The sequence below is a fragment of the Vulpes lagopus genome, chromosome 3, assembly GCF_018345385.1.
Source record: "Vulpes lagopus strain Blue_001 chromosome 3, ASM1834538v1, whole genome shotgun sequence".
Lineage (NCBI taxonomy): Eukaryota > Metazoa > Chordata > Mammalia > Carnivora > Canidae > Vulpes > Vulpes lagopus.
The window spans coordinates 132,550,846-132,577,971 of NC_054826.1; the positions used below are offsets into that span (position 1 = coordinate 132,550,846).

General features: G+C 38.5%; 2 protein-coding genes across 3 annotated transcripts in view; one reads left to right on the forward strand and one right to left on the reverse strand.

The window, feature by feature from the left end:
* VAV3 (vav guanine nucleotide exchange factor 3) overlaps positions 1-27,126 on the forward strand; it is a 359,756-nt gene that overhangs the window by 21,749 nt on the left and 310,881 nt on the right. The window lies entirely within an intron of this gene.
* Positions 9,899-10,569, reverse strand: LOC121486696 (60S ribosomal protein L29-like). The gene has a single exon (XM_041747831.1). The coding sequence runs from the start codon at positions 10,515-10,517 to the stop codon at positions 10,011-10,013; it is 507 nt and encodes a 168-aa protein (XP_041603765.1). The 5' UTR covers positions 10,518-10,569; the 3' UTR covers positions 9,899-10,010.

Consider the following 27,126-nt stretch of genomic DNA (forward strand, 5'->3'; position numbering starts at 1 on the left):
AGTTTTTCACAAAAAAATCCAGGAAATTGCAAAGTGCCCCTTTAAAGATTCAGCTAGAATTTGAAGTAGGAACAGCTTGGAAACTTGCATCCTGTGTACTGCATAAGGATTTTTGCCAGTAGAGGTTGAAATGCAGTGGACTTTCTTTTCGCTGTGGAGCCTGGCCATTGTTAACGTGTGCCTCGAGAAGGCACTTCTTTTAGTATAAAGTGTTTTCCTGTACCACTGGGCTTGTGGTGGTGGCCCTGGGATAGTAGTACCAACCAGTAACAGAGAATTTGCATTTAAGAGGGAAAGCCCTGAGATAGAAGCATAGAATACTGACGAGTTTACTGAATTTCAAGGTGACAAGTTGCTGTCATTAGACAAACAGGTATCACCTGTACCCTGAAAGCTCATGCCCAGGTTCTTCATGCAGCTGGACTTGCAAGGGAAAGCCTGGGAAAGGAGGCACATTCTAGGTTAGATGTGGCCCAGTGGGAGTCATGTCCTCCCTGGGGTTATCTAACTTGGGAAGCTAGTTGTTCATTCCCCCCCCCCCCAACTATGATCATTCTAAGGTCGAAGAGAAGAGGACCCTCTGAGTCTTTCTCAAAAGAAAATTGGATTGGCACAGAAGAATTTAATGTGAGGGGTTAAGTCCTACTTCTGGCAAAAGTAAGGTACTGAGGACCTGGTCATAAAAGCATACAGGGATTCTGTGTCTGGAGATGTCCATGCAAGGTGTAGGTCCTCACAGGCCACCAGGGGCATGGGTTTTAGAAAGATTGGGGAACAGATCTGGAATCACTTGTTCAGATAGAACAAATGTGAGGACTAAAGGATAATCTTCCCTTAGAAGGTAGTCCTCGTAGCCCACAGCAATCACACAGAAATGGTGGTTGCAACATATGCTATGGCACCAGACTAAACACTCCTGATTATGAAAGCTTGTGGAGGTGCTGTTGACTTTACCAGGCACCGTACATGTTCAGCACCCGAGTGCCAGGAACATGGGCCTCAGAGGGGAACTGGAATATCAGAAGTTTTGAACATGCAAGTGTGGAAAGAAAGAGTCTGTAGTTACGGCCTGAGGGAACTGGGGCTACCACCCTTGCAAAGTGATAAATTTGGAAGAAGGCAGTGATACCTCAGTGTCGCTCTTTGAGAGAGAAGACACTATGCATAATTGGATTGTCCATCTAGTGTGCAAGCGCATAGGGCCAAAATTAACCTGCTTGGAGGTGTACCCAAGCTGAGGGTTTTTATTTATTTACTGAAATTGTGGCAAAAGATACATAACATCAAACTTACCATTTTAATCCTTTAACTGTACAGTTCTGTGGCATTAAAGACCTTCACATTGTTGTGCAACCATAACCACCATCCATCCTCAGAACTTTTTCTTCTTCCCCAATTGAAACTCCTCTGTACCCGTTACACAACAAGCTCCCCCACCCCCCTGGCCCCTGCCCCAGTCCTTGGCAACTCCCATTTATTTTCTGCCTTTCTGAATTTGACTATTCTGGGTCCCTCATGTAAGTAGAATCATACAAGGTTTGTACTTTTGTGATGGGCTGATTTCACTTAGCATAGTATCCTTAAAATCCCCCGTGTTTTAACATTCCTTTTTCAATGCTAATCCATTGTATACACACCACATTTTAAAAATCCATTTATCTATCAAGTGGTACGATTATGGGCATCCTGGCAAAAGGTTGTGGCCTTTTTTTGTTGACCCTCCCATTTTTCGGATGCCCTCGAGTTTCTGCCAGTGTCTTTAGAAGCATGTAAGTGAGTCTTGATTATGCCAAGTTCTGCAAACACTTTTGCTTGGGGTAGCTGCTCCAAGGCCTGAGGATTGACTTTTCTTTTCAGTTTGATATGTGTGGGGCCAGTGACTTTGGCTCTTCAGAAATGGGGGCAAATCAAGAAGAAGGGACATGAAGCTGAATCAGTGTCAGATGCCCCAAGGGGACTAGATTCTCTGATTGAATATCCAATATGTTGGGCACTCTTGAGGTCATCAAAGCTACTTCCCTGCTATGGGACACCTGAGATATTTGAGATATTTGAACACCTCATGGGCCACAGTGCTATGAGATAATCATACACAAATGCTCTGGGTTTATCTAAACAGGAAACATGGAAGAAAAGAGCAGCCATTTCTGGCCTGGGCGCATCCCCGGGCTGGAACTCACCACTTGAAGTACAGGGATTGCTCTTCCCTCCATGCCTGCTTCCTCTTTTCTTTCTCCTGTTCCTTCCCCTTCCTAACCACAAGCCTCTTTCTGAAGGGGACAGTTTTTTCCATCTTCTGGGAATTCTCTTTCTGTCCCTAACTATCCCCAATGTCCACCTAGGCTCTCCTGTCTGAGGAGCAAGATCCCGGAGAGCCTCTTGCCTCTGCCCTTCTGTTCCATCTGGCAGCTCCTCCCCTCCTTCGCCTTCCTGGGATGGCATTCCCTGGGCCTTGTGCCTGAAGGATGGAGGGGAGAGGCATCTCTTCTAATTGGTTAGCTGGTCTTGTGATTCAAGGATCTTTTTCTTTAAAATCATTGTTTCCTCATTTGCATTCTCCTCACCCACTCCTCAAACCTGTTCTTCCTTCTCAAGCCTGTTCATACTTGAGGAGTCCAGGATGGTTATAGCCCAAGAGTGCCCCCTCCCTGGCTTCCCGTGGGGATTAGGACTTAGGTCCACATCAGACATACTGAGAAGACTGCAGTCATAACCTGGTGTGATAAGAGTGCATTTTATGATGTTGGAAAGGTGAAGCCAAAATTATTTCACTTAAAAAAAAAAAGCTTAAGTGATGGCTGCTGGCCCAAGAGCTTGATCATTTTAGCCTTGTTTATATGGGAAAATGTATTCTAAATTCCAAAAACTAGAAATCTTAATGGATTACCTTTAAAATTATTTTGTTAAACTAAGGCCTACCTATTACCTGCACAGGTAAGAATACAGTATCCATATCATAGTAATGATTGGGACTATTTAGGACTCATCCTAAGAATTTTAACGTTATAGGAAGTTGGTGGATCTGCCTCTGCAAACCTTATGACTATTAAGATCTTTCTTGGCCATAATTTTTTGTGAAGTATGGTAATGATATATATTTTCTTTAGCGTTGTGTTAACATAGCAGTTGGGAGGTGTAAGTAGCCAAGCAACAGTGTGGGTATTCCCTCTTCCTTTTGCATTCGACTTATATTTGTTGAATGTCTTTTACTTTGCATGGTTGGTATCCCCTACCATTTAAGTTGAGGAATTACATGGTCCAGCAGGAAGGAAATGACATACTGCTATTTAGCAGGCTGAGATTGAAGTTTGGTTTGCAGAAAAACCTTTGTGCTGATGGTTATAACTAACTGCTGCAGTAACTAGCTGCACTCATGCAAAGGCCTGGGGGCATGCCTTCCCCAGTTATCATGGAAGGATTCAGTAAGTCGTGTGCTGGTTTCATCCCTGCCTCTATCAGTAACATCTCAAGGACAGTGGTGTTTTCTTGGGTAAATAATCTCATATTTTGTGATATGTTTTTCAAATCCTCAAATACTGTGATTTGTGTGGGTTATATGTGTGTTAAGAACACAGTTATAGTATGAATGATGGACCTTTCCTCCCCAAGGTGGTGGTGGTGGTTGTGTGTAGACTCTGTCTTCCTTGCTTGGCCTTTACCCATTTGTTTGTGAGGTGTGGCAATCTGAGTAACCACTGTGGTCCTCCCATTGTGCACAGTGTTTGGAAATCTGATTGGTAGCATGAAGAAGGCAGTCTAAAGGAGGCATACTCAGTGTCCTTTTTAGTTCTTGTATATGAAGTCACAAGATCAGCAGGGGAAGGAGTGGTGTGTGATGTGGGTTATCTTTTCTGTGGTATGGATGACATGTAAGCCATAAATTCCAACCTGGAAAAGAAGTGCAGGGGAGTCTGTTCTTAAGACGTCCTTATTTTCCCAGTGATTTCTTTGGCATCCTTGACAGTCCTTGGCTTTCTTTCACCCATCATTCTTTTCCAACTTGAAATTCAGGCTTAGTGCAGTAAGTCACAGTCAGGCTTGTGACTACTTCAGAGGTGAGCTGTGACTCATTCGTGACTCACTTGGCCAGCTTAGGTTTCCTTAAAATTATTCAAATGAATGAAACAACTAAAAGCACAAGTTGCAAAGTCAAGCTAATGAAAGGATAGTGATTCGTGTAATGTTATTGCTGCTTCTCTAGAGGGGCCTGTTCTTAAATTTTTTTATTAATTTATATTTTCACATGGTCCTCTTTTTAAAAATTCTGTAAGAAAAATTTGTTAGTGTTAGAATTTAGAACTCTTGTTTGTAGTCTAAAAATCAGACCAGGAATCTGATTCACTTTTTTTTGGGTCTAATCTAATCCTATTCTAATTCTAATCCTATGTGCAGCCTACTCATACATTAAATAGATAATTTTTCATTGATTAAGTAGAGTTTTTTTTTCACATTTAAGTCTTGGAGGTTTTCTAGTTAGTGATTGTAATGGAAGTTGGATTAAGGCATTAGTTGATTATTCAAGTTATTTTGAGGTTTTTTTTTTTTTTTTGGTGGTATACTTTCAGAATACTTTAGCAATTCACATTTTAGAAGTTACTCTTTAGGGACCCCTGGGTGGCACAGCGGTTTAGTGCCTGCCTTTGGCCCAGGGCGCGATCCTGGAGACCCGGGATAGAATCCCACGTCGGGCTCCCGGTGCATGGAGCCTGCTTCTCCCTCTGCCTATGTCTCTGCCTCTCTCTCTCTCTCTCTCTCTCTCTCTGTGACTATCATAAATAAAAAATAAAAATTGAAAAAAAAATTAAAAAAAAAAGAAGTTACTCTTTAAATCTAGGAACTTTAATCATGTCCTTCACTAATTCACCCACCCTCCCATCCTAGGATTCTACTTGAAAAGGGTGTAAATGTGCCCTCATCTGTCATATGTTTAAAAAACAAAACTCTCCTTTATTTGCATCTTCCAATTTAGCAACACCAGACATTTGGATACTTTTACTTTCTTGCTGTCACTACTTCTCTGCTGTTGCTATAGTTCTGAGCCTTTTTTTTTTTTTTTCAATTTTCACATGGTGTTCCTGCCTCTGCGTGGAATGAATTTTTTCCTAAAACCTTGTTGTTGTTGTTTTGGTGTTTCTTGAGTGGAATATTTCAGTATCCTCAGGCTAGAATCCAACATATTCAACTCATCAAAGCCCCGTCCACATTACTGGCTTCATCACTTTCCTCTCTTCCATCAGCTTATGGCTTGAATAGGCTCTGTCTTCTTTCATCTCCTTGTCATTGTGTGTGCTGTTCCTTGTAACAGGAGCACCTTCCCATCCAGATTCGTTGGTTAACTCCCAAATGTCTTCAGAACTCAGCACCAGTGATGGCCTTGGTTGATGGCTGCTGTGTAATGGATGCTCTCAGAGCATCCCTCCTTTGTCACACAGCAGGTCCCCCACACCCTGCCGACCCTGCCTCTCTGTAGCTGGACTGTGAACTTATTCAGGGCAGACTGATGGTTTCTTCTTTCTGTAATTGCAGTGAATGAATGAATGCATGAGTGAGATGCTTGCTCTCATTGTTGTGATGAGGAAACTTATTCCTGATTTCCAGGCTGAGGACCAACTTTGTGTATTGGTCAGACTCTTCTCTCTTTTGCCTCTCCTAGACTGTTTTGCTGCCCCTGATTTACAGGAGAGACTGTGCTGTGTGTGGTCTCTACCCAGTGGATGCTGCTGCTGTACTCCTCTTGATTCCTGTAGAGTTATGTGTTTGTCCCTTTTATAAACCTCGTCATTCTGTGTTTTAGTTGCTGCTTGAAGTGTAAATTCTGTTTTTCTATTTTTTTTTCCTTAGGAGGAGCTTAGTATATATTGAATTGAATGGAATTAAATCATGTTTGACTTAATTACTTTAAAAACTGTAGGGAGCTGGAGTTGTGCAGCTGTTATTCTCTAAGGAGAAACCTTAGGAATTTATTTTAGAAGTATAGTCCTACCAACATTCTCAATAGCAAATTGGCTGATGCAAATATTTGCTAACCATAACCTGTCTTTATCAATTAGTTTAATCCATGAGAAGTGAATATATTGTATGGAGGAAAGTGACAGAGGAAATTCTTACTAGTGCGTGATGGGTTCTTAGACAAACTGTCTTGGGAGATTTTTTGCCCTCCTATAGTCTATTCAGAGTTATAGATATTCTTTTAGTTTATTTTTTAAGATTTTATTTGAGAGGGAATGCATGAGAGGAGAGACAAAGGGAGAGAGAAGTAGACTCCCTGTTGAGCTGGGAGCCCTGACATGGGGGCTCAATCTCAGGGCCCCGAGATCATGATGAGGGAAAGGCAGATGCTTAACTGACAGAGACACTCAGGTGCTCCTCCTTGTAGTTAGTTTTCATTTTTATTTCTGTTTTGAATGTCTTTCTTGTAGTGCTTTTTCTCATTTGCCTTGGTGCACAGCTATATTTTGCTCAGCATATGCTTTTCTCTTAATAGCCACCCAGTGACTTACTAAATATCCCCGAGAGAGTATGTATTCAGTCAGAAATTTTCTGAATGTGATATTTGGAAATATTAAAAACATGTAATTAAAATTGACGTGGTTAAGTTTTCATCATAATTTGTTTTAGGGACACAGATTTTCTTTTTTTAAGACTTCTTTGATGTATAAAATTGGTACAGCTTTTAACTGAGCTATGGTTTTTGGTTAAAACTATGCTTGAATTAGGAGTTATTTCTCCTGGGGACACATCTTTGCCTGAAATGATCTGATCGGTAGTAATGGCTCAAAAATAATTTCACATATGGAAGATGGCTCAGCCAGATAATTCTAATCTGAGTGAAATAAGATTATAAAATATAATCCCATGTGTGAAAGATGCACACAGAATCTGTTTAGTTTTGTGTTTTTTATAGGAGGAAAAACAGCAAAATATTCTGCTCTAAGAGTTGTGGTCCAGATCCACGTTTTTCAGGATTCTTTCTTAGCAGCTAAAGAATGTATGATTTCAAGCTAAACAGAGGTATATCTTTTTCTCATCCTAGAGGTAGGGCATCCAGGAAAGTCTGGAGTTTTGCGATACTTCTATCTAGTCATTTCATAAAATAACTTCAGACAGTCTGTTCTTACTACTTTTAAAAGGATATCAGTATTTTAAAAATTAAATAAAGCATAGAGCTATTATAGTCCCATTAGATAAGCACATAAGGCTCTTCCACATTTAGTTGAATAAGGCTAAATTTCTTGAATTGGAATTAAGAAATAGAGACTTTCGAGCAAATTCATAAGGATAATGTCAAAAATCATCTTGTATTCATTCTTTTTTTAATAATAAATTTATTTTTTATTGGTGTTCAATTTGCCAACATACAGAATGACACCCAGTGCTCATCCCGTCAAGTGCCCCCCTCAGTGCCCGTCACCCATTCACCCCCGCCCCCCGCCCTCCTCCCCTTCCACCACCCCTAGTTCGTTTCCCAGAGTTAGGAGTCTTCATGTTCTGTCTCCCTTTCTGATATTTCCCACACATTTCTTCTCCCTTCCCTTATATTCCCTTTCACTATTATTTATATTCCCCAAATGAATGAGAACATATAATGTTTGTCCTTCTCCCATTGACTTATTTCACTCAGCATAATACCCTCCAGTTCCATCCACGTTGAAGCAAATGGTGGGTATTTGTCATTTCTAATGGCTGAGGAATATTCCATTGTATACATAAACCACATTTTCTTTATGCATTCATCTTTCGATGGACACCGAGGCTCCTTCCACAGTTTGGCTATTGTGGACATTGCTGCTAGAAACATCGGGGTGCAGGTGTCCCGGCGTTTCATTGCATCTGCATCTTTGGGGTAAATCCCCAGCAGTGCAGTTGCGGGGTTGTAGGGCAGGTCTATTTTTAACTCTTTGAGGAACCTCCACACAGTTTTCCAGAGTGGCTGCACCAGTTCACATTCCCACCAACAGTGTCAGAGGGTTCCCTTTTTTCCGCATCCTCGCCAACATTTGTGGTTTCCTGCCTTGTGAATTTTCCCCATTCTCACTGGTGTGAGGTGGTATCTCATTGTGGTTTTGATTTGTATTTCCCTGATGGCAAGTGATGCAGAGCATTTTCTCATGTGCATGTTGGCCATGTCTATGTCTTCTCTGTGAGATTTCTGTTCATGTCTTTTGCCCATTTCATGATTGGATCGTTTGTTTCTTTGGTGTTGAGTTTAAGAAGTTCTTTATAGATCTTGGAAACTAGCCCTTTATCTAATACGTCATTTGCAAATACCTTCTCCCATTCTGTAGGTTGTCTTTTAGTTTTGTTGACTGTATCCTTTACTGTGCAAAAGCTTCTTATCTTGATGAAGTCCCAATAGTTCATTTTTGTTTTTGTTTCTTTTGCCTTCTTGGATGTATCTTGTAAGAAGTTACTGTGGCTGGGTTCAAAAAGGGTGTTGCCTGTGTTCTCCTCTAGGATTTTAATGGAATCTTGTCTCACATTTAGATCTCTCATCCATTTTGAGTTTATTATCTTTGTGTATGGTGCAAGAGAGTGGTCTAGTTTCATTCTTCTGCATGTGGATGTCCAATTTTCCCAACACCATTTATTGAAGAGACTGTCTTTCTTCCAGTGGAGAGTCTTTCCTCCTTTATTGAATATTAGTTGGCCATAAAGTTTAGGGTCCACTACTGGGTTCTCTATTCTGTTCCATTGATCTATGTGTCTGTTTTTGTGCCAGTACCACACTGTCTTGATGACCACAGCTTTGTAGTACAACCTGAAATCTGGCATTGTGATGCCCCCAGCTATGGTTTTCTTTTTTAAAATTCCCCTGGCTATTTGGGGTCTTTTCTGATTCCACACAAATCTTAATAATTTGTTCTAACTCTCTGAAGAAAGTCCATGGTATTTTGATAGGGATTGCATCAAGCGTGTAAATTGCCCTGGGTTACATTGACATTTTCACAATATTAATTCTGCCAATCCATGAGGATGGAATATTTTTCCATCTCTTTGTGTCTTCCTCAATTTCTTTCAGAAGTGTTCTATAGTTTTTAGGGTATAGATCCTTTACCTCTTTAATTAGGTTTATTCCTAGGTATCTTATGCTTTTGGGTGCAATTGTAAATGGGTGCAAATTATAAATGTTAATTTCTCTTTCTTCAGTCTCATTGTTAGTGTATAGAAATGCCACTGATTTCTGGGAATTGATTTTGTATCTTGCCACACTGCCAAATTGCTATATGACTTCTAGCAATCTTGGGGTGGGGTCTTGGGTTTTCTATGTAGAGTATCATGTCATCAGCGAAGAGGGAGAGTTTGACTTCTTCTTTGCCAATTTGAATGCCTTTTATGTCTTTTTGTTGTCTGATTGCTGAGGCTAGGACTTCTAGTACTATGTTGAATAGCAGTGGTGAGAGTGGACATCCCTGTCTTGTTCCTGATCTTAGGGGGAAGGCTCCCAGTGCTTCCCCATTGAGAATTATATTTGCTGTGGGTTTTTCATAGATGGCTTTTAAGATGTTGAGGAATGTTCCCTCTATCCCTACACTCTGAAGAGTTTTGATCAGGAATGGATGCTGTATTTTGTCAAATGCTTTCTCTGCATCTAATGAGAGGATCATATGATTCTTGGTTTTTCTCTTGCTGATATGATGAATCACATTGATTGTATTCATTCTTCACTAAGGCAGTCCTGAGACTGCCTGAGTTCTGAGAATAGAATTATTCTTCTATTTTAAACTGATCACTTTGAGTCAAGCTTCTCAGGAAGGCAAATGAAGAAAATGGAACATATACATTGCTCTTACGATTGCAGGAACATTGCTTTATCTAGAGATTGTATTCTTTATTTTTTTCTCCGCATTTTTCAGGTACTGACATTCAAATTTTGTTTCTTTTTTTTTTTTTTAACAGATCCTGCCGCAGGTTTATTTGTACAAATAGCACAGGAGGACACCAGGCCCATGCAGACAGAAGCCCAGGGGTCATACCAGTCCTTCCGTCCTCACACTGGCAGGCAGAAGCCTCTACACTGGAGCCTTTGTGGGGGCCTGGGCACCTTTGGGAGCCTGCGCTGCAGGAGTAGAAGCAGGAGTAGAAGCAGGAGCTGGAGCCGGAGCCGGGGTTGCAGCTGCAGCCTGGGCCTTGGTTTGAGCCTTGGCCTTGGCCTTTGGCCGGCAGAGCCTGAGACCTTTGGCAATGCGGGCACGAGCACGTTTCCCGAGCTTGGGGTGGGCGATGTAGGCAAGTCGATTGAGCTTGCGGCTGCCGCCCTTTGGGATCTTGGGCTTAACCTCCTTGGGCTTGACAAGAGCCTTGATAGCCTCAGCACGCGCAGCCATGGCCTTGGCATTGTTGGCCTGCATCTTCTTCAGGCCCTTCTTGTTGTGCTTCTTGGCCAAGCGCATGTTCCTCAGGAACTTGGGGTCTACCCCCTTAAGAGATTCGTATCTTTGTGACCGAGGTTTCTTGATGCCATTTCTGTGCCATTTTCGTGACTGGTTGTGCGTGGTGTGGTTCTTGGACTTGGCCATGTCTGCACCAAAGCCCGCGGCTCCCCGAGCCCAAATTTTGTTTCAATTAAAATTTAAAACATTTGCAAATGCAGTTACAAGAAACAAGTAGATGAGCCTTAACTCCCCCCCTCCTCCTTTTACTAATCTCTAAACTTGGAAGTGAGCTAATTAATGTGGATCAACTCTGAGGACACTTGTCTCTATAATTTGAAATGAGCAGATTTTAAAGAACAGTGGGGCCAAGATATCATTTGCCGATGAAGGCAGAGGAATACAAGTAATTTCTGGACAGAGATGTTCTTTTTTAGTGAAAAACCACCACCGTGCTGCCACCAACAAAATGCAACTCTCAAATAAGAGTACTATAAATAAACAAGACAACCAATAACATCTCCCCCTCACTTCCTCCAAACTAAACAATCCTGAAAAAGGCTATTTTCATCTAAACCTCCAAATAGTAAGAGGTTATTGATATATTCAAACTTTTTATTATTTTCTTATAAATTTTTCCACACAGGCAAATTCTATTCAGTGTGGGGATGTGTTCCTCAACACCAGTGTAGGAATTTGTTTCCTTTTGCTGCTTTAACAAATGACTACCAACTTTGTGGCTCTGAATAACCCAAGTTACCTTAGAGTTCTGGAGTCTGGAAGTCAAAAATCCATTTCACTGGGCTTAAAGACAAGGTGTTATTAGCAGGGCTAGTTTCTTCTGGAGGCCTGAGAGCAGAGACCATTTCCTGGCTGCCTTCAGCATCATTTTCACAGCATTTCACTTTGGTCTCCACTTGGTCTTCACACCTCTTCTGTGTTCAGATATCACTCTGCCTCTCATTCCGTAGGGACACTTGTGATTGCATGGAGGACCCACCCAGGTAATCCAGGGTGATCTGACCATCACAAGATCCTTTGATCTCGTCTGCAGAATCTTTTCCCTTTACAGTTATATTCACAGGTTCTAGGAATTAGGATGTGGGTGTCTTGGGGACCTTTTTTTATTCAGCCCTACGTAGAATACTTGACAAGGGCTTCATGGTGTAGTCCCTGCAGAGCTGGGTTCCCCATACCCTACTTCATAGTTGCAGTTTTGTTCCTTTCAAATCACCTCAAATCTGATAGGGCTCTGCATACTTTTTAAAGGTTTTGTCCACGCAAGTTTCCCTCCCTGCCTTGCTCCCAGGAGAGGACTCCTGCCAGCACCTCTGCCTGCCGTACAGCTCAGCAAATCAGTCTCGTCTTCTACGTCTCCTGTCTGCACTACAGGGTCATTCACCTTGAACTCCCCAGAAGTTACACCTGAATATTTTGGCACTTGATGGCATGTCTAGTATTACAATTGGCATGCCTTTTGTTAGCTGTTATGATGAGTTAAAGTTGTCACCAGCACATGAAATAATGGCAGGTAGAGGAAACAGACCGGTTGACATGGTCATTGAAACAGGAAAACAGGGTGTGGGCATCTGAATTGTTTCTACCTTTTGGCCGTTGTGAATAGTGCTGTTATGGATGTGGGTGTTGACCTCAATGTTTAATTATTAAAGTATAATACTTGCATACTTTTCTGTACCTGTGAATCTATATAGCTCACTGAATTGTCACAAACTTACTTCCTTAGATAATTAGCATAGACTATTAACCAGCACCCCAGAATTCCACTTTTGTCCCTTTCCATTCCGCAGAGGCACTTCCCATCTTGATCTTTAGCCCTACAGATGAGTTTCTTGTCACTTTGAACTTTAAATAAATGGAACCACACATAATGTACTCTTGTGTCTGGCATCCTTTGCCCAATATTGTTTTGAGGTTTATCCACATTGTTTCTTGCAGTGCTGTTTTTTTCATCTGATGAATTTATCACAATTTACTCCTTCTACTTTTTCCAGATTTTGGTGTTATAGTGGTGCTTTGAACATCCTGTATGTGTATTTTGGAGGACGTATGTACACATTTCTGTTGGGTATAGAATTTGGAATGGCTTTGTCCCATAGCTATACTGAATTATTATCCTACCTCACATTTGCCAGTCTCTCCAGTTACTCTCCTTTATTTCTTTGCATTCTTCAGTGTTATTTGATATTTATAAGATAGGTCCTAGCCCATCCCCCCACCCCCACCTTAGAATCTATAAAGAAACAGGATAAGCAATTTCACTATAGCCTCAACTTTCTGAATAGGTATGAAAGCTCTATTTATAGCTGCTGTCAATGAAATGAATATAGTTATATATGTAGCTTTTTTACAGCTTCTTAAATTTTTAGTGTGTGATGAGAGCTTCAAATGTCATAGATATTTTTGGTGATTTGCTGGGAAGTTGGCAAAAGTTGAGAGATAGGGAGGAGAGTATTTCCTTTTTGCTGACATGGCAACTTTTATGCCATTATGGGGCCTATTAGCCACCCAGAAAATCAGAAAGCATTTTTTAAAAAAATTTTGTAGGTTAATAGTTTTTGTTATAATATTGACTGGAAGGTAAAATTGGTTATCACGTTGATTGGATATCATTAGTAATTGCCAAAATTCTTTATGTGGTTAGACTTTTTAAACATTCGTTTGTTATGTAGGTATGGGTATTAAGTCCTAGAGTAAGAATGATAAACATTTTTTCTTAATATTTTTTAAAATCAAAGTTGATAGTGACACTTTGACACAAAGATAGAAAATCACTATCTTCTAGGCCATCATGGAAGAACAAAAATTAGGCTAATATATAATATGTAATATGTCTATATAAAATATGCTAATTTGTAATTTCATACAGTATAACTTGTATAGGTATATATCCACATAAAACTTTAGAAAATGAAAGACCCAACATAAATCTCAGAGTGTGCTTAACATATTGTGATTTCTTTTAGATAATACATCTTCCGTTTTTAATTTAGTTTGGTAAAATGTCCCTCAAAATATTCCTTGATGTCCTACTGCCTGGATAAATAGCTTTTTTTTTTCTTTTTGATTTTGAGAGGAAAAAAGACATTAATTTCTACTCTATAGAGTAATATTTTTGGACAGTTACACATATATAAGTATGGGTTATGAGACAACTTCTGAAAACCCTTTTTTAAAAAAAGATTGATTTATTTTAGAGAGCATGTGCACACATAAGTTAGGGGAGGGGTAGAGGGAGAGACTCTTCAAGCAGACTCCTTGGTGAGCACAGGGCTCCATCGCAAAAGCAACGAGAAGATATAATGGCTCACTTGTCAGAGCTTATGTTTGAGTAGAATGAACTTCTCTACCACCTTCTAGGGGCTAGGTCTTATGTATAGTTCTGGGATTTAGTTTTTTAGGCAAATATTCTTGCAGGTGGTCTCTAATTTTTTTTTTTTTTATCACTTATGGCCCTCTTACAACTTAGGGGAGGGGGAGAAGTCCTATTTACCCTTCCTAAATTCCCTGTCCTTCAATATGAGAAGTGCTGTAGGATAGGCATAAGCAAAGTATTATGGTGTGTTTAAGGGAGGTGCATGATGAAGTTTGAAGATTGGAAGTGAGTGTTGATTAGTAAGAATATGCCTGGTGGGCCAGAGCAAGAGAGCATGGGCACAGAGGGACGATGCATGGTTCTTAAAGCTAGGATGTGGGACTTCTCTGTGGCAGATGGGATTGTAATAGACACATAGGACATGTCTACAAACTTGATGTTTTGGGAAGTAGGTTGTCATGGAAGGAGTTTAAGCGGCAGAATAATATAATTGGAGTTTTGTTCTAGAATAATCATTTAAGGAGAAGTATGAAGGTGAATTGCAGTAGGGGTGGGAGGCAGTTGAAAGTTTTATGATGGTATCTGTACAAATTACAATATTAAAATACAAGCATTTTGTTCATACGTACATAATACAATATGAACTATTTTGTGAAGAAAATGTAAATGAGGCTCTTGTCTGTCCTCAGCTAACTTAAAAGCTGGAAGGTAGATGACGTGGGTATGTGTATGCACACAAATCATAAGGAAACATGGGATCATCACTGTAAGATTTGCTGGAAATTTCAGTGAAGGGAGGATTTCTTCTGACTAGAGGGGAGGGAAATGTTTGTGTTTACGTTAACTTTATGTAATTTTTCATGATTTTTTAAATCTAAAGTAATTTTGTAGTAAAACATAAGGGGTGGGTGGGGAACTACTTTATTAAAGAGAAGTAGTTTGGTGAGTTCAAACTTGAGTTGGGTAGAATTTCTCTGAGTTAAAAGTAGATTATCCATAGAGACATTTTTAAAGATCATCATAGCTTTTTAGATGACCAAATGCCCTGTCTCTCCCTTCAAGACAGTAGTTGGTGGACATGCTTAATACCTTTAAATGGTATCAGGTTAATTTGTAATTTATACTTGACATTTCTCCCAGGTATTTTGTTTTTAAAATCTTTTTTACTCATTTAATGGAGAAGAGTTTTGTGCCTAGTATTTGTGTCAAAGTTTTGGTAGCGTATGGCTCTGTTTGTACCCCAGTTGTTTGTAGTAGTAGTAGTAGTGAACTTTTGTACTTTTTATTTAGCTTTTCAGTTGGTAAATGTGAACCATTGTTGGATATAAACCCCTTAAATGGTAACATTGTACCAGTACTGTTCTTTTATCACATGCTTTACAGTGAGCCTACTAGTTCAGAGCATGGTGCTACCTTTCTGTCTCCCCAAGTTACAGATTTTGAAGAAGTTTTCACATAAAGTGTTCTGCAAAGAAAGCATGGCTGTTTCCTGTCTGGTTTAAATACAGACTACAGACATTGCAACTGCTTCTGTAATACGGAGATAAATGGAGAGAAGACCAGATATTATTAAAGGAAAGATTATCACTGATCCCTCCCACCCCCTGCTTTTTTCAAGTGATTTCCAGGAATTAAAAAAGTCATCTCAACTGATGGCAAACAGTGATGATTTCTTCCCTCACTGATTTTTTTTTCCATTTTATATATCAAATACTTAAGTTTTCTGAGTTCTGTTTCTGGGACATTGATTCTGCTCTTCTTAATTTTCTGTTTTTGTTAAGGTAATATGTGGTTTACTGTGGTTTTATAAGATGGTTTAAATGTTAAGTTGTAGAACATTTATGGAAAAAATATTTGATGTGTCTTTGTATAAACATGTTAGTATTTATGTTTATATGTGTAACTGTGATATAAAGCTTACAAAGTATTTTATAATATTTAAAGGAAATATGTGCAAAAGGTTTATATTCCTCTATCCACCTCCAAAATCCAGGTCTGTCAGTTGGGAAGTATTTAACTTCCCCTGCAATTGGTTTCTCACTTTAACATGATGGAGTTAGAAAAGATTATTCCTTAGGCTTTTTGTACTTCAAGATGTCTGATTTACCTAGGGTTGTAGACAACTTCCCAATTGATATTAAGATAAAAAGATAAAAGATAAACTCTTAGAACTGATCTTCTACATGGAAATTTCATTAAAATAGTTTCACTGGAGCCATGTAATAGAATTAGTCTAGATTTTGATGGGTTTTACGTTTCTTTCCTAGGAATGAAATCACCTGTTTAAATTGAGCAGTGCAATAACAAATTCATGGTAAATTTGATTTAAGCTATAGTTGTATTAAATTTTCTCTATAAAAATACATTATTGTTCAATAAAACTTTAATATATTGTTGTCTAAAGGTAGATGTAAGTTATATTTTTAGGACAAAAATACATTTCAAGACTGCTTTGTTTTTAGTTTTTTTAAGTATAAACTTATAACTGGTGACTAATGGTTTATTTTTGTGAATTACAACTAAAGTATACACGGGAGAGTAACCATGATAAGCTGTATCCAGGTAGATATCAATAAGATATCAATAGATATCAATAATTTGAGGTGTGTGTTTGATATGCTATTCATTTGGTACATGTAACTATAAATGCATTTTAAAAATATGTCTCAAAACTACCTTTTATTTTATGGTTGTTTTCATGGCATAGCTTTTTTTCATATCAAAATATCCTGTTATTTTAACTCAGATACACCTAGAAAGTACTTTTGAAATAGGATGTGCCAAATTATACTTTGTTTCTTCTGCATTCTATATCTTTTATTCTCAGCATCCTTATTTTAACCCCGGTTAACAAGCTAGGTTTACATTTTTGAAAAATCATATAGTATTCACAGAGAGGATTTGTCTGTGTCTACTCAGATTTGTAAAGAGACCTAAGCTCCATAGTGCAATTTACCCAATCTGCTGTTATTAAAATCATTGCTACTCGTATTCTGGCTTCTATTTCTATTGCTTTATTGAAATCCTGGTGTTCTGAGTTTTCTTTTTTTTTTTTTTTTTAAGATTTTATTTATTTATTCATGAGAGACCCAGAGAGAGGCAGAGACACAGGCAGAGGGAGAAGCAGGCTCCATGCCAGGAGCCTGATGTGGGATTTGATCCCGGGTCTCCAGGATCACGCCCTGGGCTGAAGGCAGATGCTCAATCACTGAGCCACCCAGGGATCCCCCTGTTCTGGGTTTTTCATCTCACTCTGTACTATTTTAGTTTCCAGTCTGGTGTCCCCCTCTTCCTGTTCTTTCCCATCCCTGTATGTTGGAGGTCTCTTTAACTCCCTTCCTTTAAGCCAGTCTGTATGCTACACCAGAGCAGAAACTTTATTTTCCTCCCCCAAGTTATCCTTGTGCTTGGCATAGGAAAGGTGGTTCCCAAATATTTGATTATATAATTGAATGTTGTCTTACTACCTCCTTTCAGTTAATACTTGGATGTATACATCCTAGTCCTAATACATATTCTACCTTTGATCTTGAACTTTATTTCTGACTGCCTCCTGGACAATTCTCCTTGTCTATTCTGTAACCCCAAACATAACATGTCTGAGACTCTGTGTCATTTGTTCTTTTGTTTGTTCATTCTTTGTTGTTGTTCATTCTGGTAGGTATTATCTCAATTTTAAGAATTCTAATAAATATAATTGATGTATAACATTTTTTTTTAATTTTTTTTTTAATTTTTATTTATTTATGATAGTCACAGAGAGAGAGAGAGAGAGAGAGGCAGAGACACAGGCAGAGGGAGAAGCAGGCTCCATGCACCGGGAGCCTGATGTGGGATTCGATCCCGGGTCTCCAGGATCGCGCCCTGGGCCAAAGGCAGGCGCCAAACCGCTGCGCCACCCAGGGATCCCGATGTATAACATTTTATTAGTTTTAGGTGTATGCCATAATAATTTGATGTATGTATTATGAAATGATTACCACAATAAGTTAAGATCCATCCCCATAGTTAAAAGTTCTCATCACAAGAAAAAATCATTAAGATCTACCCTCTTAGCAACTTTCAAATATACAGTATTGTTAACTATAGTCACCATGTGTACATTATATCACCAGGGTTTATTTATGGTATAACTAGAAGTTTGTACCCTCTGTTTTGCCTGTCTTCAACCATTTCACCCATTCTCAATGCATAGTGGCGGCACCAACTTAATTCCTGCAGTACCCTAGGGTTCTCTTTTTCTCCACGTCCTCACCTGGTACTTGTTATCTCTCCTCATTTGATAATAGCTATCCATCCTAACAAGTGTGAGGTGAGCTCTCACTGTGGTTTTGGTTTGTGTTTTCCTGATTAGTGATGTTGAGCACTTTTTAATGTACCTGTTGGCATTTGTATATCATCTTTGGAAAAATGTCCATTTAGTTTTTCTGCCCATTTTTAAGTTGGATGATTTGTTTTGTTTGCATTCTATTGAATTCTATGGGTTCTTTGTACAGTTTAGATATTAACCCCTTATCAGGTATATAATTGCAAGTATTTTTTTTCCATTTCATAGGTTGCCTTTTCATTTTGTTGGTGGTTTCCTTTGCTGTGTAGAATATAGAAGCTTTTTAGTTGATGTAGTCCCACTTATTTATTTTTGCTTTCTTGGCTTTTGATGTCAAATCTAAGAATTCATCCCCAAGACTGATGTTTAAGAGGCTTACCACCTATGTTTTCTTCTAGGTATTGTATGGTTTCAGGTCTTACATTTAAATCTTTAATCCATTTTGAGTTAATTTTTGTGTTGGTATAAGATAGTGGTCCAGTTTCATTCTTTCACATGTGGATGTCCAGTTTTCCTGGAACAATTTGTTGAGGAGACTGTCCTTTCTCCATTGTATATCCTTGGCCCCTTTGTCCTAAATTGACCTTATATGCATGAGTTTATTTCTGGGTGCTCTATATATCTTTTTTTTATGCCAATACCATACTGTTGATTATTATGGCTTAGTAATAAAGTTTGAAATCACGAATTGTGATGTCTCCAGCTTTTTTCTTTCTCAGATTTCTTTGGCTATTAGGGGTCTTCTGTGGTTCTATACAAGTTTAAGGCTTCTTTGTTCTATTTCTGTGAAAAATACCATTGGGATTTTGATAGTGATTGCATTGGATCTGTAAATTGCTCTCAGTGTTAATGACATTCTAACAATATTCTTCAATCTACAAGCATGGAAGATCCTTCCATTTGTGCTTTCTTCTATTTCTTTCATCAGTGTATTATGGTTTAGTGTCTTTATCTTCTTGGTTAAATTTATTCCTGGATATTTTACTCTTTCTGATGCAACTGTAAATGGGTTTATTTTCTTAATTTCTATTTCTGCTACTTCATTATTAATGTATAAAAATAATTTCCTTTTTGTGTATTGATTTTGTATCCTGCAACTTTACTGAATTTATCTAAAAGCTTTTTGGTGGAGTCTTTAGTTTTGTTTTGTTTTTAATATGCACTATCATGTCAACTGTAAATAGTGACAGTTTTACTTCTTCTTTACCAATTTGGATGTCTTTTATTTCTTTCTCTTGTCTGATCACTATGGCTAGTATTTTTTTTTTTTTTTTTACTGATAAAATTTTACTTGGAAATTTCTTCTTGGAATTAACTGTATGAAGTAATACATAATTATGTTTCAAACCCCTCCTAAAATGCATACCACACATGGTCTTTGGCAATAAGCGTAGAGGGGAGAGTTATAAGAATCTCGATGTCCTTCATGTGTATGCCTGACATTTCTTTCTCTACAGTTTTATTTGCAAAGAGGTTCCTCCTTCATTTCCTTCCCCAAATATAGACGACATTACTGAGAGGATGGTTGCTATGTTTCTGCTCAGAAATGGTTTTCCTTCGGTGGCATGTAGGCAGTCCCAACAGAACGGAGATCCCTGGGGATGAATTGTGCTATATAAATGAAGTACTTAACTATAGTTTTCATCACCTTGTCAGAAAAATCCAGGCTTCCTTTCCAATAATCTCCCTGGTTTAGTCTGGCGTGGCCTTTTGGAAGGTGCTATACCGTAAGCACAACATTAACAGTGATTCCTTTGGGTCACTATTATCTTACTCTCTAACAGAAAAACTCAACCAAGTAAGTACTGTGTTGAGTAAAGTGTGGTGAGAGTGGACATTCTTGTCTTGTTCTTGGTCTTAAGAGAAAAGCTTTTAGTTTTCACCACTGAGTGTGATGTGGATTTTTTATATTTGGCTTTTATCATGTTGAGGAATGTTCCTCTAAATCCACTTTGTTGAGAGTTTTTTTTTTTTTTTTAATCAGGAATGGATATTGTATTTTGTCAAATGGTTTTTCTGCATCTTTTGAGATTATACCACTGCTTTTGGATGGAGTATTCTGTAAATGTCTGTTAGGTCCACCTGATTTAACATGTTTCAATGTCTTTCTTGTGTTCTGTCTTTATAGATGGTATCCTCTTTTTCCTAGTCTAATTAGATTTAAAATTATCTAGCAACTTTTAAAATCTCTGATGCCCCTTATAACTTACTAGTGGTCAGATCAGTAATCTGAGCGATCATGGCTAGACTCTTGGTAGTTAAATTTTTTTTTTCAATCTTAGTTTCCTTTTTTTTTTTTTTTCTTTCTTTTCTTTTCTTTTTTTGTTTTTTAGAAGAGCATTTATTTGAGTTCTCAGAAATGCCCTTTAGGGGACAGATTTGGTGCATTTTGGGGAGTACAGCAATTCAAATTGTGTCCAGTGTGTCACAAGTGTGGAGTACTTAAAGGCAAAAAGGAATACTTGTATACATTATTTACAATGAATTTTGTTTGGTGTTGACAGCAGAAAACTAATCTTGGCTACACATAATTGGTTGCTAAGGCTGTCATAAGAAACATCTGTTACTGTAGCAGATTGCAGCTACTGGTGGAATTCTTGCTATATTGGTAGTTTGACCCAGTTCAAAAGTTCACAATTACACCGGGAGGAGGACTTGCATAAGGCCCACATCCTAATGGTCACCGGCTCCATTTTAAAATACTTTGACATAAGTGCATCCATTTTATTTCACCTTTTACAATATCCTTTTTGTAAAAAGATATTTACAAATAAATGTAAAATTTAACCTTTAATAAATTCACATTTATATAAACTTTCTTAGGGCTTAGAAAATAGTATATAGGTATTTTTAATAGAAATCTTTATTTTAAAAAAATCTTTATTTTTTATTCACATATGTGTATATATTTTTAAATGGAGATTATAACCAGGATTCTGTCACAAAATTAATATACTTTTCCAATATACTGGTGTTTTAAAAGATATTCTATACTGTTAACTGAATAGAACTTTTCCATTCCTTCTTACCTTTTGCTCAATTATAAGGAATTAGAAAGATTTGCTATGTTGTCAAAATGTAAGGAGAGAACTCTGAATTCCATCATTTGAAGAAAGTTAAAGCTTGGATTACATAACTCAGTTCATTTAAGTGATAAAATTTTAGTTTTGGAAGAGACTTGAGAACTCATTAGTATCACTGTCTTTATGCAACGTATTGTCAACTGAGAAAAGAGGCAGAACTGAAATAAAAAGAGCATTCCATCTTGTAGCTGAGATGTTTAAAAACATTTTTCAGCTATGTATATTCACAAAATAACATTTGTTTTTTGCTATCAGAAAAATATTTAGCTAGCCATAAGAACAAATGAATATTTTACATGAATTATTTAACTAATGTTATAAAAGGCAGTTTCTCGAAGAGAGGTACTTAAACCGGTTTTATAGAGGTATAAAATATTTAGTAGGAGCAAAGCAGCATGTCATAGTGGAAATGATACTAAGCTAAAAGTTAGGAGATCTGAGTAACAATCCTACTGCCATCATACGCTGTCAGTTTGGGCAATCTTAGTTTCCTAATCATAAAATTCCTGTCACCTTGGGGTTGAAGATTATGTCAAAATTTGCATACAAGTGGTGCATGTGGAATCTGGCACACAGCAAAAACTCAGTAAATTGTCTGCCTACAATTGTGATTTCCAGTGAGTCATGAGAAAATGTGTTAGTATTTTTGTGTTATCCCATTATTTCTAGTGAGGCTGCCCCTGCCCTAGTCACAGGCTCTCATTTCTTGCACGGGTGCAGCAGTAGTGCTTTCCATTCTAGTCTATGCACGACTGCACCAAAAGGCAGATTTGGATCATGCTGTCCTTCTCTCAAGAAGCCGGGATGACTTTCTGTAGTCAGCGTTGTCAAATCTGTACACTTCAGTTTGACATTTTAAGTTTTTGGACAATCTGGTCTTGACCAACATTGCTGGCCTAGACTATTGTGCTGAATTTCCATTCACTACCTTCAAACTTCGTCTCCTCCACCTGTCTTTAGTGCCTCATACTCTTCTCTCTTCCCTGTTCTAGTTTTTCCTAACCATCCTTTAAAGCCTCTGATTCTTGTTCTTCATGTAATTTTTGCTGAATTCCCTCTTATGACATTGTTCTTTCTGTTTAATCCATGAGTTTCTTTTATCACTCTCTGCTTGCTGAGACAGACACTAGGCACCTGGATAGATCAGTGAACAAAAACACAAAGATCTCCTCTTCCATGGCCCTTAGTTTTATATCAGATTTGACAGAGAATTATGTCTTGTGACATCTTTATGTAGTTTGCATTCAGTTATTGAATTCCTATAGTATTTTTTCTAGGTGAATTATAGATTTCTTGATAAATATTTTATTTTATTTATTTATTTTTTTAAAATTTATTTATTCATGAGAGACACACAGAGAGCCAGAGACATAGGCAGAGGGAGAAGGCAGGCTCCCGGTGTGGAGTCTGATGTGGGACTCAATCCCAGGATCTGGGGATGGCACCCCTATTTTACTTGTTTTTTAAAGATTTATTTATTAAGAGTACACATGGGGGAGGGGGAAAGAAGGGAGAGGAGATTCTCAAGCAGACTCTCTGCTAAGGCATGGAGTCTGACAGAGGGCTGTGTCCCATGACCCTGAGATCCTGACCTGAGCCAAAATCAAGAGTTAGATGCTTAACCTACTGAACTACCTAGGTGCTCCAATAGTAGGATATTTTTAAAGCTTTTAATATTTTCTTTAATGTCTTATCTGATGTTTAACACAGAGGAGGAACTCAATAAATACTGGTTAATTTTTGGAAAGTTCTATTGATGGCTTGAATTTTTAAAATACAGCTTTAAAATCTGAGTATTACTTCTATTTGAAATAAGAGATTTATACATCTTTTTTTAGGTACCTGTTCTTTTTTAAGGAAAATCTGTAACTACACAGGCAGATTGCTTGTAGTAATTAAGTTTTTCCTGGTAAAAAGTTGATTGTGGATAGATGCCATACTTTTACCTGTGGCAAGTAGGACACATTTGATGTCATGTGAGCTTAAATGGGAGACTTTTTCTTCATTTAACTTTTCTGTGCAAACCCTCTGCCCCCTTCCTTCCCCACCCACCTTTTATTTTTTTAAATTTTATTTATTTTTTTTTAAAGATTCTTATTTACTTATCCATGAGACACACACACACACACACACACACACACACACACACACAGGCAGAGACACAGGCAGAGGGAGAAGCAGGCTCCTTGCAGGGAGCCCGACATGGGACTTGATCCCGGGTCTCCAGGATCACGCCCTGAGCTAAAGGCAGGTGCCAAACTGCTGAGCCACCCAGGCTGCCCTCCCCCCCTTTTAATGTGATATCTGAACCGATATTTGAAAAAAATTTTTGATTTATTCATGAGAGACACAGAGAGGCAGAGACATAGGCAGAGGGAGAAACAGGCTCCCTGTGGGGAGCCCGATGTGGGACTCCCATCCCAGGACCCTGGGATCACGACCTCAGCCAAAGGCAGATGCTCAACCACTGAGCCATCCAGGTGCCCCTGAAAAAAAATTTAAATCAACAGGCAGTTCAATTTTTATAGCTTTTGTTGCTCAGAGAAATTATAGAAACAGTTGATGACTATTATTTGCTTGGTTCCGAAGGTCTCCTCTGACCTTGTAGACCAGGTTAAATAATCCCCTCCCTGATCTAGGTAGACTTCTATAGCTTTGTTTTGTGATTGTTCTTGCAGTTGTAATTACTTGTATAGTATCTCTCTTGCCTCTAAACCATGAGCTCCATGAGGGCAGGGAATAGAACACAGTGGATGCTCACCAAAAGTACATTGCATTAAGCTTGACGCTCAATTGCATTCCTGTAGGTGTTAGGAACTAAGCTAGGCTCTGGGTTTGCACTGGAGAGCAACACACAGCCCTTGTCCTCAGGATGCTCATCCACTAGCAAAATGTGCTTGCTTAGTTTAATCCCTACTTAATTAATATTTGCATATTGCCTCAAGTTTCCTGATTTTTTTTTTTAACTTAAACCTCAAAGTAACCCTACGATGTCCTGTTTCCTTTGTAAATGAGTGAAGTGGGAAGCAGATCCAGTAACATCAGGTTCACCTAGGGTTGGAACCTGCCTCTGATCCTCAGGTTTTTCTCCTTTGATCTGTGCTGCCTCCAGCCTGGTGAACCATGTGGCAGTGACATTGATACCTTACATCCACCCTGGTTTATCAGAAATTACATCGGATTCTTCTGACTCATGTGTTTTTTTGGGTTTGCATTAAAAAATGGGGCAAGGAATTAAGATCTGGAAATAAGCCTGCTACTGATTGAGGTTTTGCATTTCATTAAGCCTTTTCCAATTGGTCTCTGCCTTTTTTCCTTTGAGACTCTCCTATTACTGGCAACATTTTTGAATGGTGATATTTTTGTGTGGCTTTCAGAGTTACTAGCCTTCATTTAAGGCCTACTGGATTGAGTTTAAAAATCTTTTATTGATATTTGGGTCCCCCGTAGTTGGAGAATTTCTACCTTTTTATTTTTTTATTTTTATTTTATTTTTTTTGAATTTCTACCTTTTTACCACTCACTCTTAACACCATCACTTTTAACACCAATCAGACCCCCCAGATGCATTCCTACCTTTTTACTGTTTAGGCTCCATCTCCCAGCTAAAATGTGTTCCGTAAACTTTTTGTCAATTACAATTAAAAACCCTTTAAGTTTTTAAAATCCTCCCTGTGAGAGTGGCCTCTAGGCCTTGCTGTTATTCATATGTACTGGTTTTGTTTCCCTAGTGAGGTTTTTATTTTTGGAGCCCAAGGAGCAAATCCTGTTTTTCTTTTGTCTCTCACGGTGTCTAGTAAAGTGCTGGACATAAGAGGTGCTAAGTGAGCACTCAAATGTTAGTTGAAGTAACTTTAATTATGGTGTTTATAATTTGTAATTATATCTGAAAACCTCAGTACTTTGCAAACATTATGGCAAACTGGAGAAAGGTGGATGGAGGAGACTTTCTTTTCTGTTGAGACAAGGACACCTCCTATTTGCATTGTGTGTAAAAAGTTACAAAGCATTTCATGGTCATTATTAGCTCATTTAATCCTCATAGTAATTTTATGAGAGAGAGGTCATTTAATCCTCATTGGTGGGGTGATAGCTTTTAGAACTCAAATAACTTGCCTATGTAGCAGATGGCTGGAGCTGGGACACAAAGCCAGCTTGTGTGACTCCAGTGCACATAGGAGGGACAGGAGTGACCAGGCCGCAAGCTCCAGAGAGCAGGGGCCAGAATGTTTATTGGGTGCCACTGTTGCAAGATAAAATTGAGATTCTGGTGTCAGCTGCCCTTCGAATCTTTTTAAGCATGCACTTTTGATCTGCCTAGCTCTGCTGGTTTAATTAAGTTTTTCTCTGACTGCTAGAATTTCATTACCAATTAGCTAGCTGGCTATTCTTTGTTTTTCCTTCTCCATTCTCTTCCTCCTTTAAATCATTATTCTCTTTGTATATGTGTATAAATAGACATTTATAGATAAGATGTGTAAAACAATCTGGAATCTTAAAAAATTAGAAAAAGCTAGTTGTGATGATTATAAGCTTCTTGTTAGTACTTCCTTAATTCTGTTCTGCTATGGTTGGGGGTTACTGTGTATAGGTTGGTGGATAACTGTGTTGATAAAATTGGACTAAAAAATTCACATATCTTATTCTGAGAACGAGACATCCTTTAGTGCACTCATGCAGTACTTGAATGGCAAAAAGCCCTCCTCATCTTTGGAATCTGTTCTTGGAAATTTATGAATACCTTTAAGGTCAAATGCATTTTCTTTCTCTATGTTGGTTGTCTGTGTCTCTGTCCCTTTTCTTTTCCTTTCTTCTTCTTCCCTTGTGAATTGAGTTCTTGCTGCAGAATAGGAAAACATTTCTCTAGTTAATTGACTATAATTTATAGCATTTAAGACTTGTATTGTTGTCTCTGTGAGTAACAGTGAAATTTAAATTTTTCTACTCTGGACACAAAGAAATGCCAAAGGACCATGAAACTGGGCAGTTCACAATGAAGCTGAGTACATTTTCTAGATCATCATTGTATGTCTGAGGTCTTCTGAGATTTCTCTAGGGGAACATTAGCATCTTAAACATTTCCTTTGCTGTCGATTTGCACAATCCGATGTCAGAAGCATTTTAAAAATTATTAAAACTGAAAAACGTTGAAAAGAGGCATGGATTTCTGTAGACGGTTATGACCTTGACAGAAGAAAGTCTTATGTTTGTGTTCTTGATGGGATATAATCTATAGTGTTTAAAAAAACCGATGAGACAAGATTTTATAATAGCTTAGCTCAGTGGTAAAATAAGAGATTGCACTCTTCATTTTAGCCTCAGGGAAAAATAACCAAGAAAACCTTACTTGGTACAGCAGCATTATACTTAGAATCAAGCGGTTTTGGTGCTTTGGAAAGTGATGCTGAGGTTTTTCATGTCAACCAGAGACAGGTAGTCAAGACCATCTTTTCACAAAAGAGTTTGAATAAAAAAATATCTTTAAAAAAAAAAAGGGACTTCTGGGTAGCTCAGCGGTTGAGGGTCTGCCTTTGGCCTGGGGCGTGATCTCAGGTCCTGGGAACTGAGTCCCACGTTGGGCTCCCTGCATGGAGCCTGTTTCTCCCTCTGCCTGTGTCTCTGCCTCTCTCTCTCTCTCTCTCTCTCTGTCTCTCATGAATAAATAAAGAAAAAATCTTGAAAAAAAAAAAAAGAGTTTGATAGACTAAGTTCCTGGGGGTAAACCAAGTTTGCACTTTCCTAGCATGTACCTGGCACTCAGGGAGGGATCCTGTCTGTTCAAGTGTGGATCCCAGATATCTAGTCCTCGCCCTGGAGGAGGTAGTGGATATTTTAGAAAAAAGTAAAATTTTAACAAAATAAGAAAAATAGATCATAAGTCTGTGGTGCGTAATGTTAGCGATGTGAGAGACCAGACAGGGAGAAGGTGACGGAAGTGGAACGTTCAGAAAGACTGGCTGGGAAGCTCAGGCAGGAGCATTTCCTGATTGGCGTGCTGGCACAAACTGTAGA

Bases quoted from the DNA above. Each gene is read 5' to 3' on its own strand.
- LOC121486696 (XM_041747831.1), bottom strand. From the start codon at position 10,517: ATGGCCAAGTCCAAGAACCACACCACGCACAACCAGTCACGAAAATGG.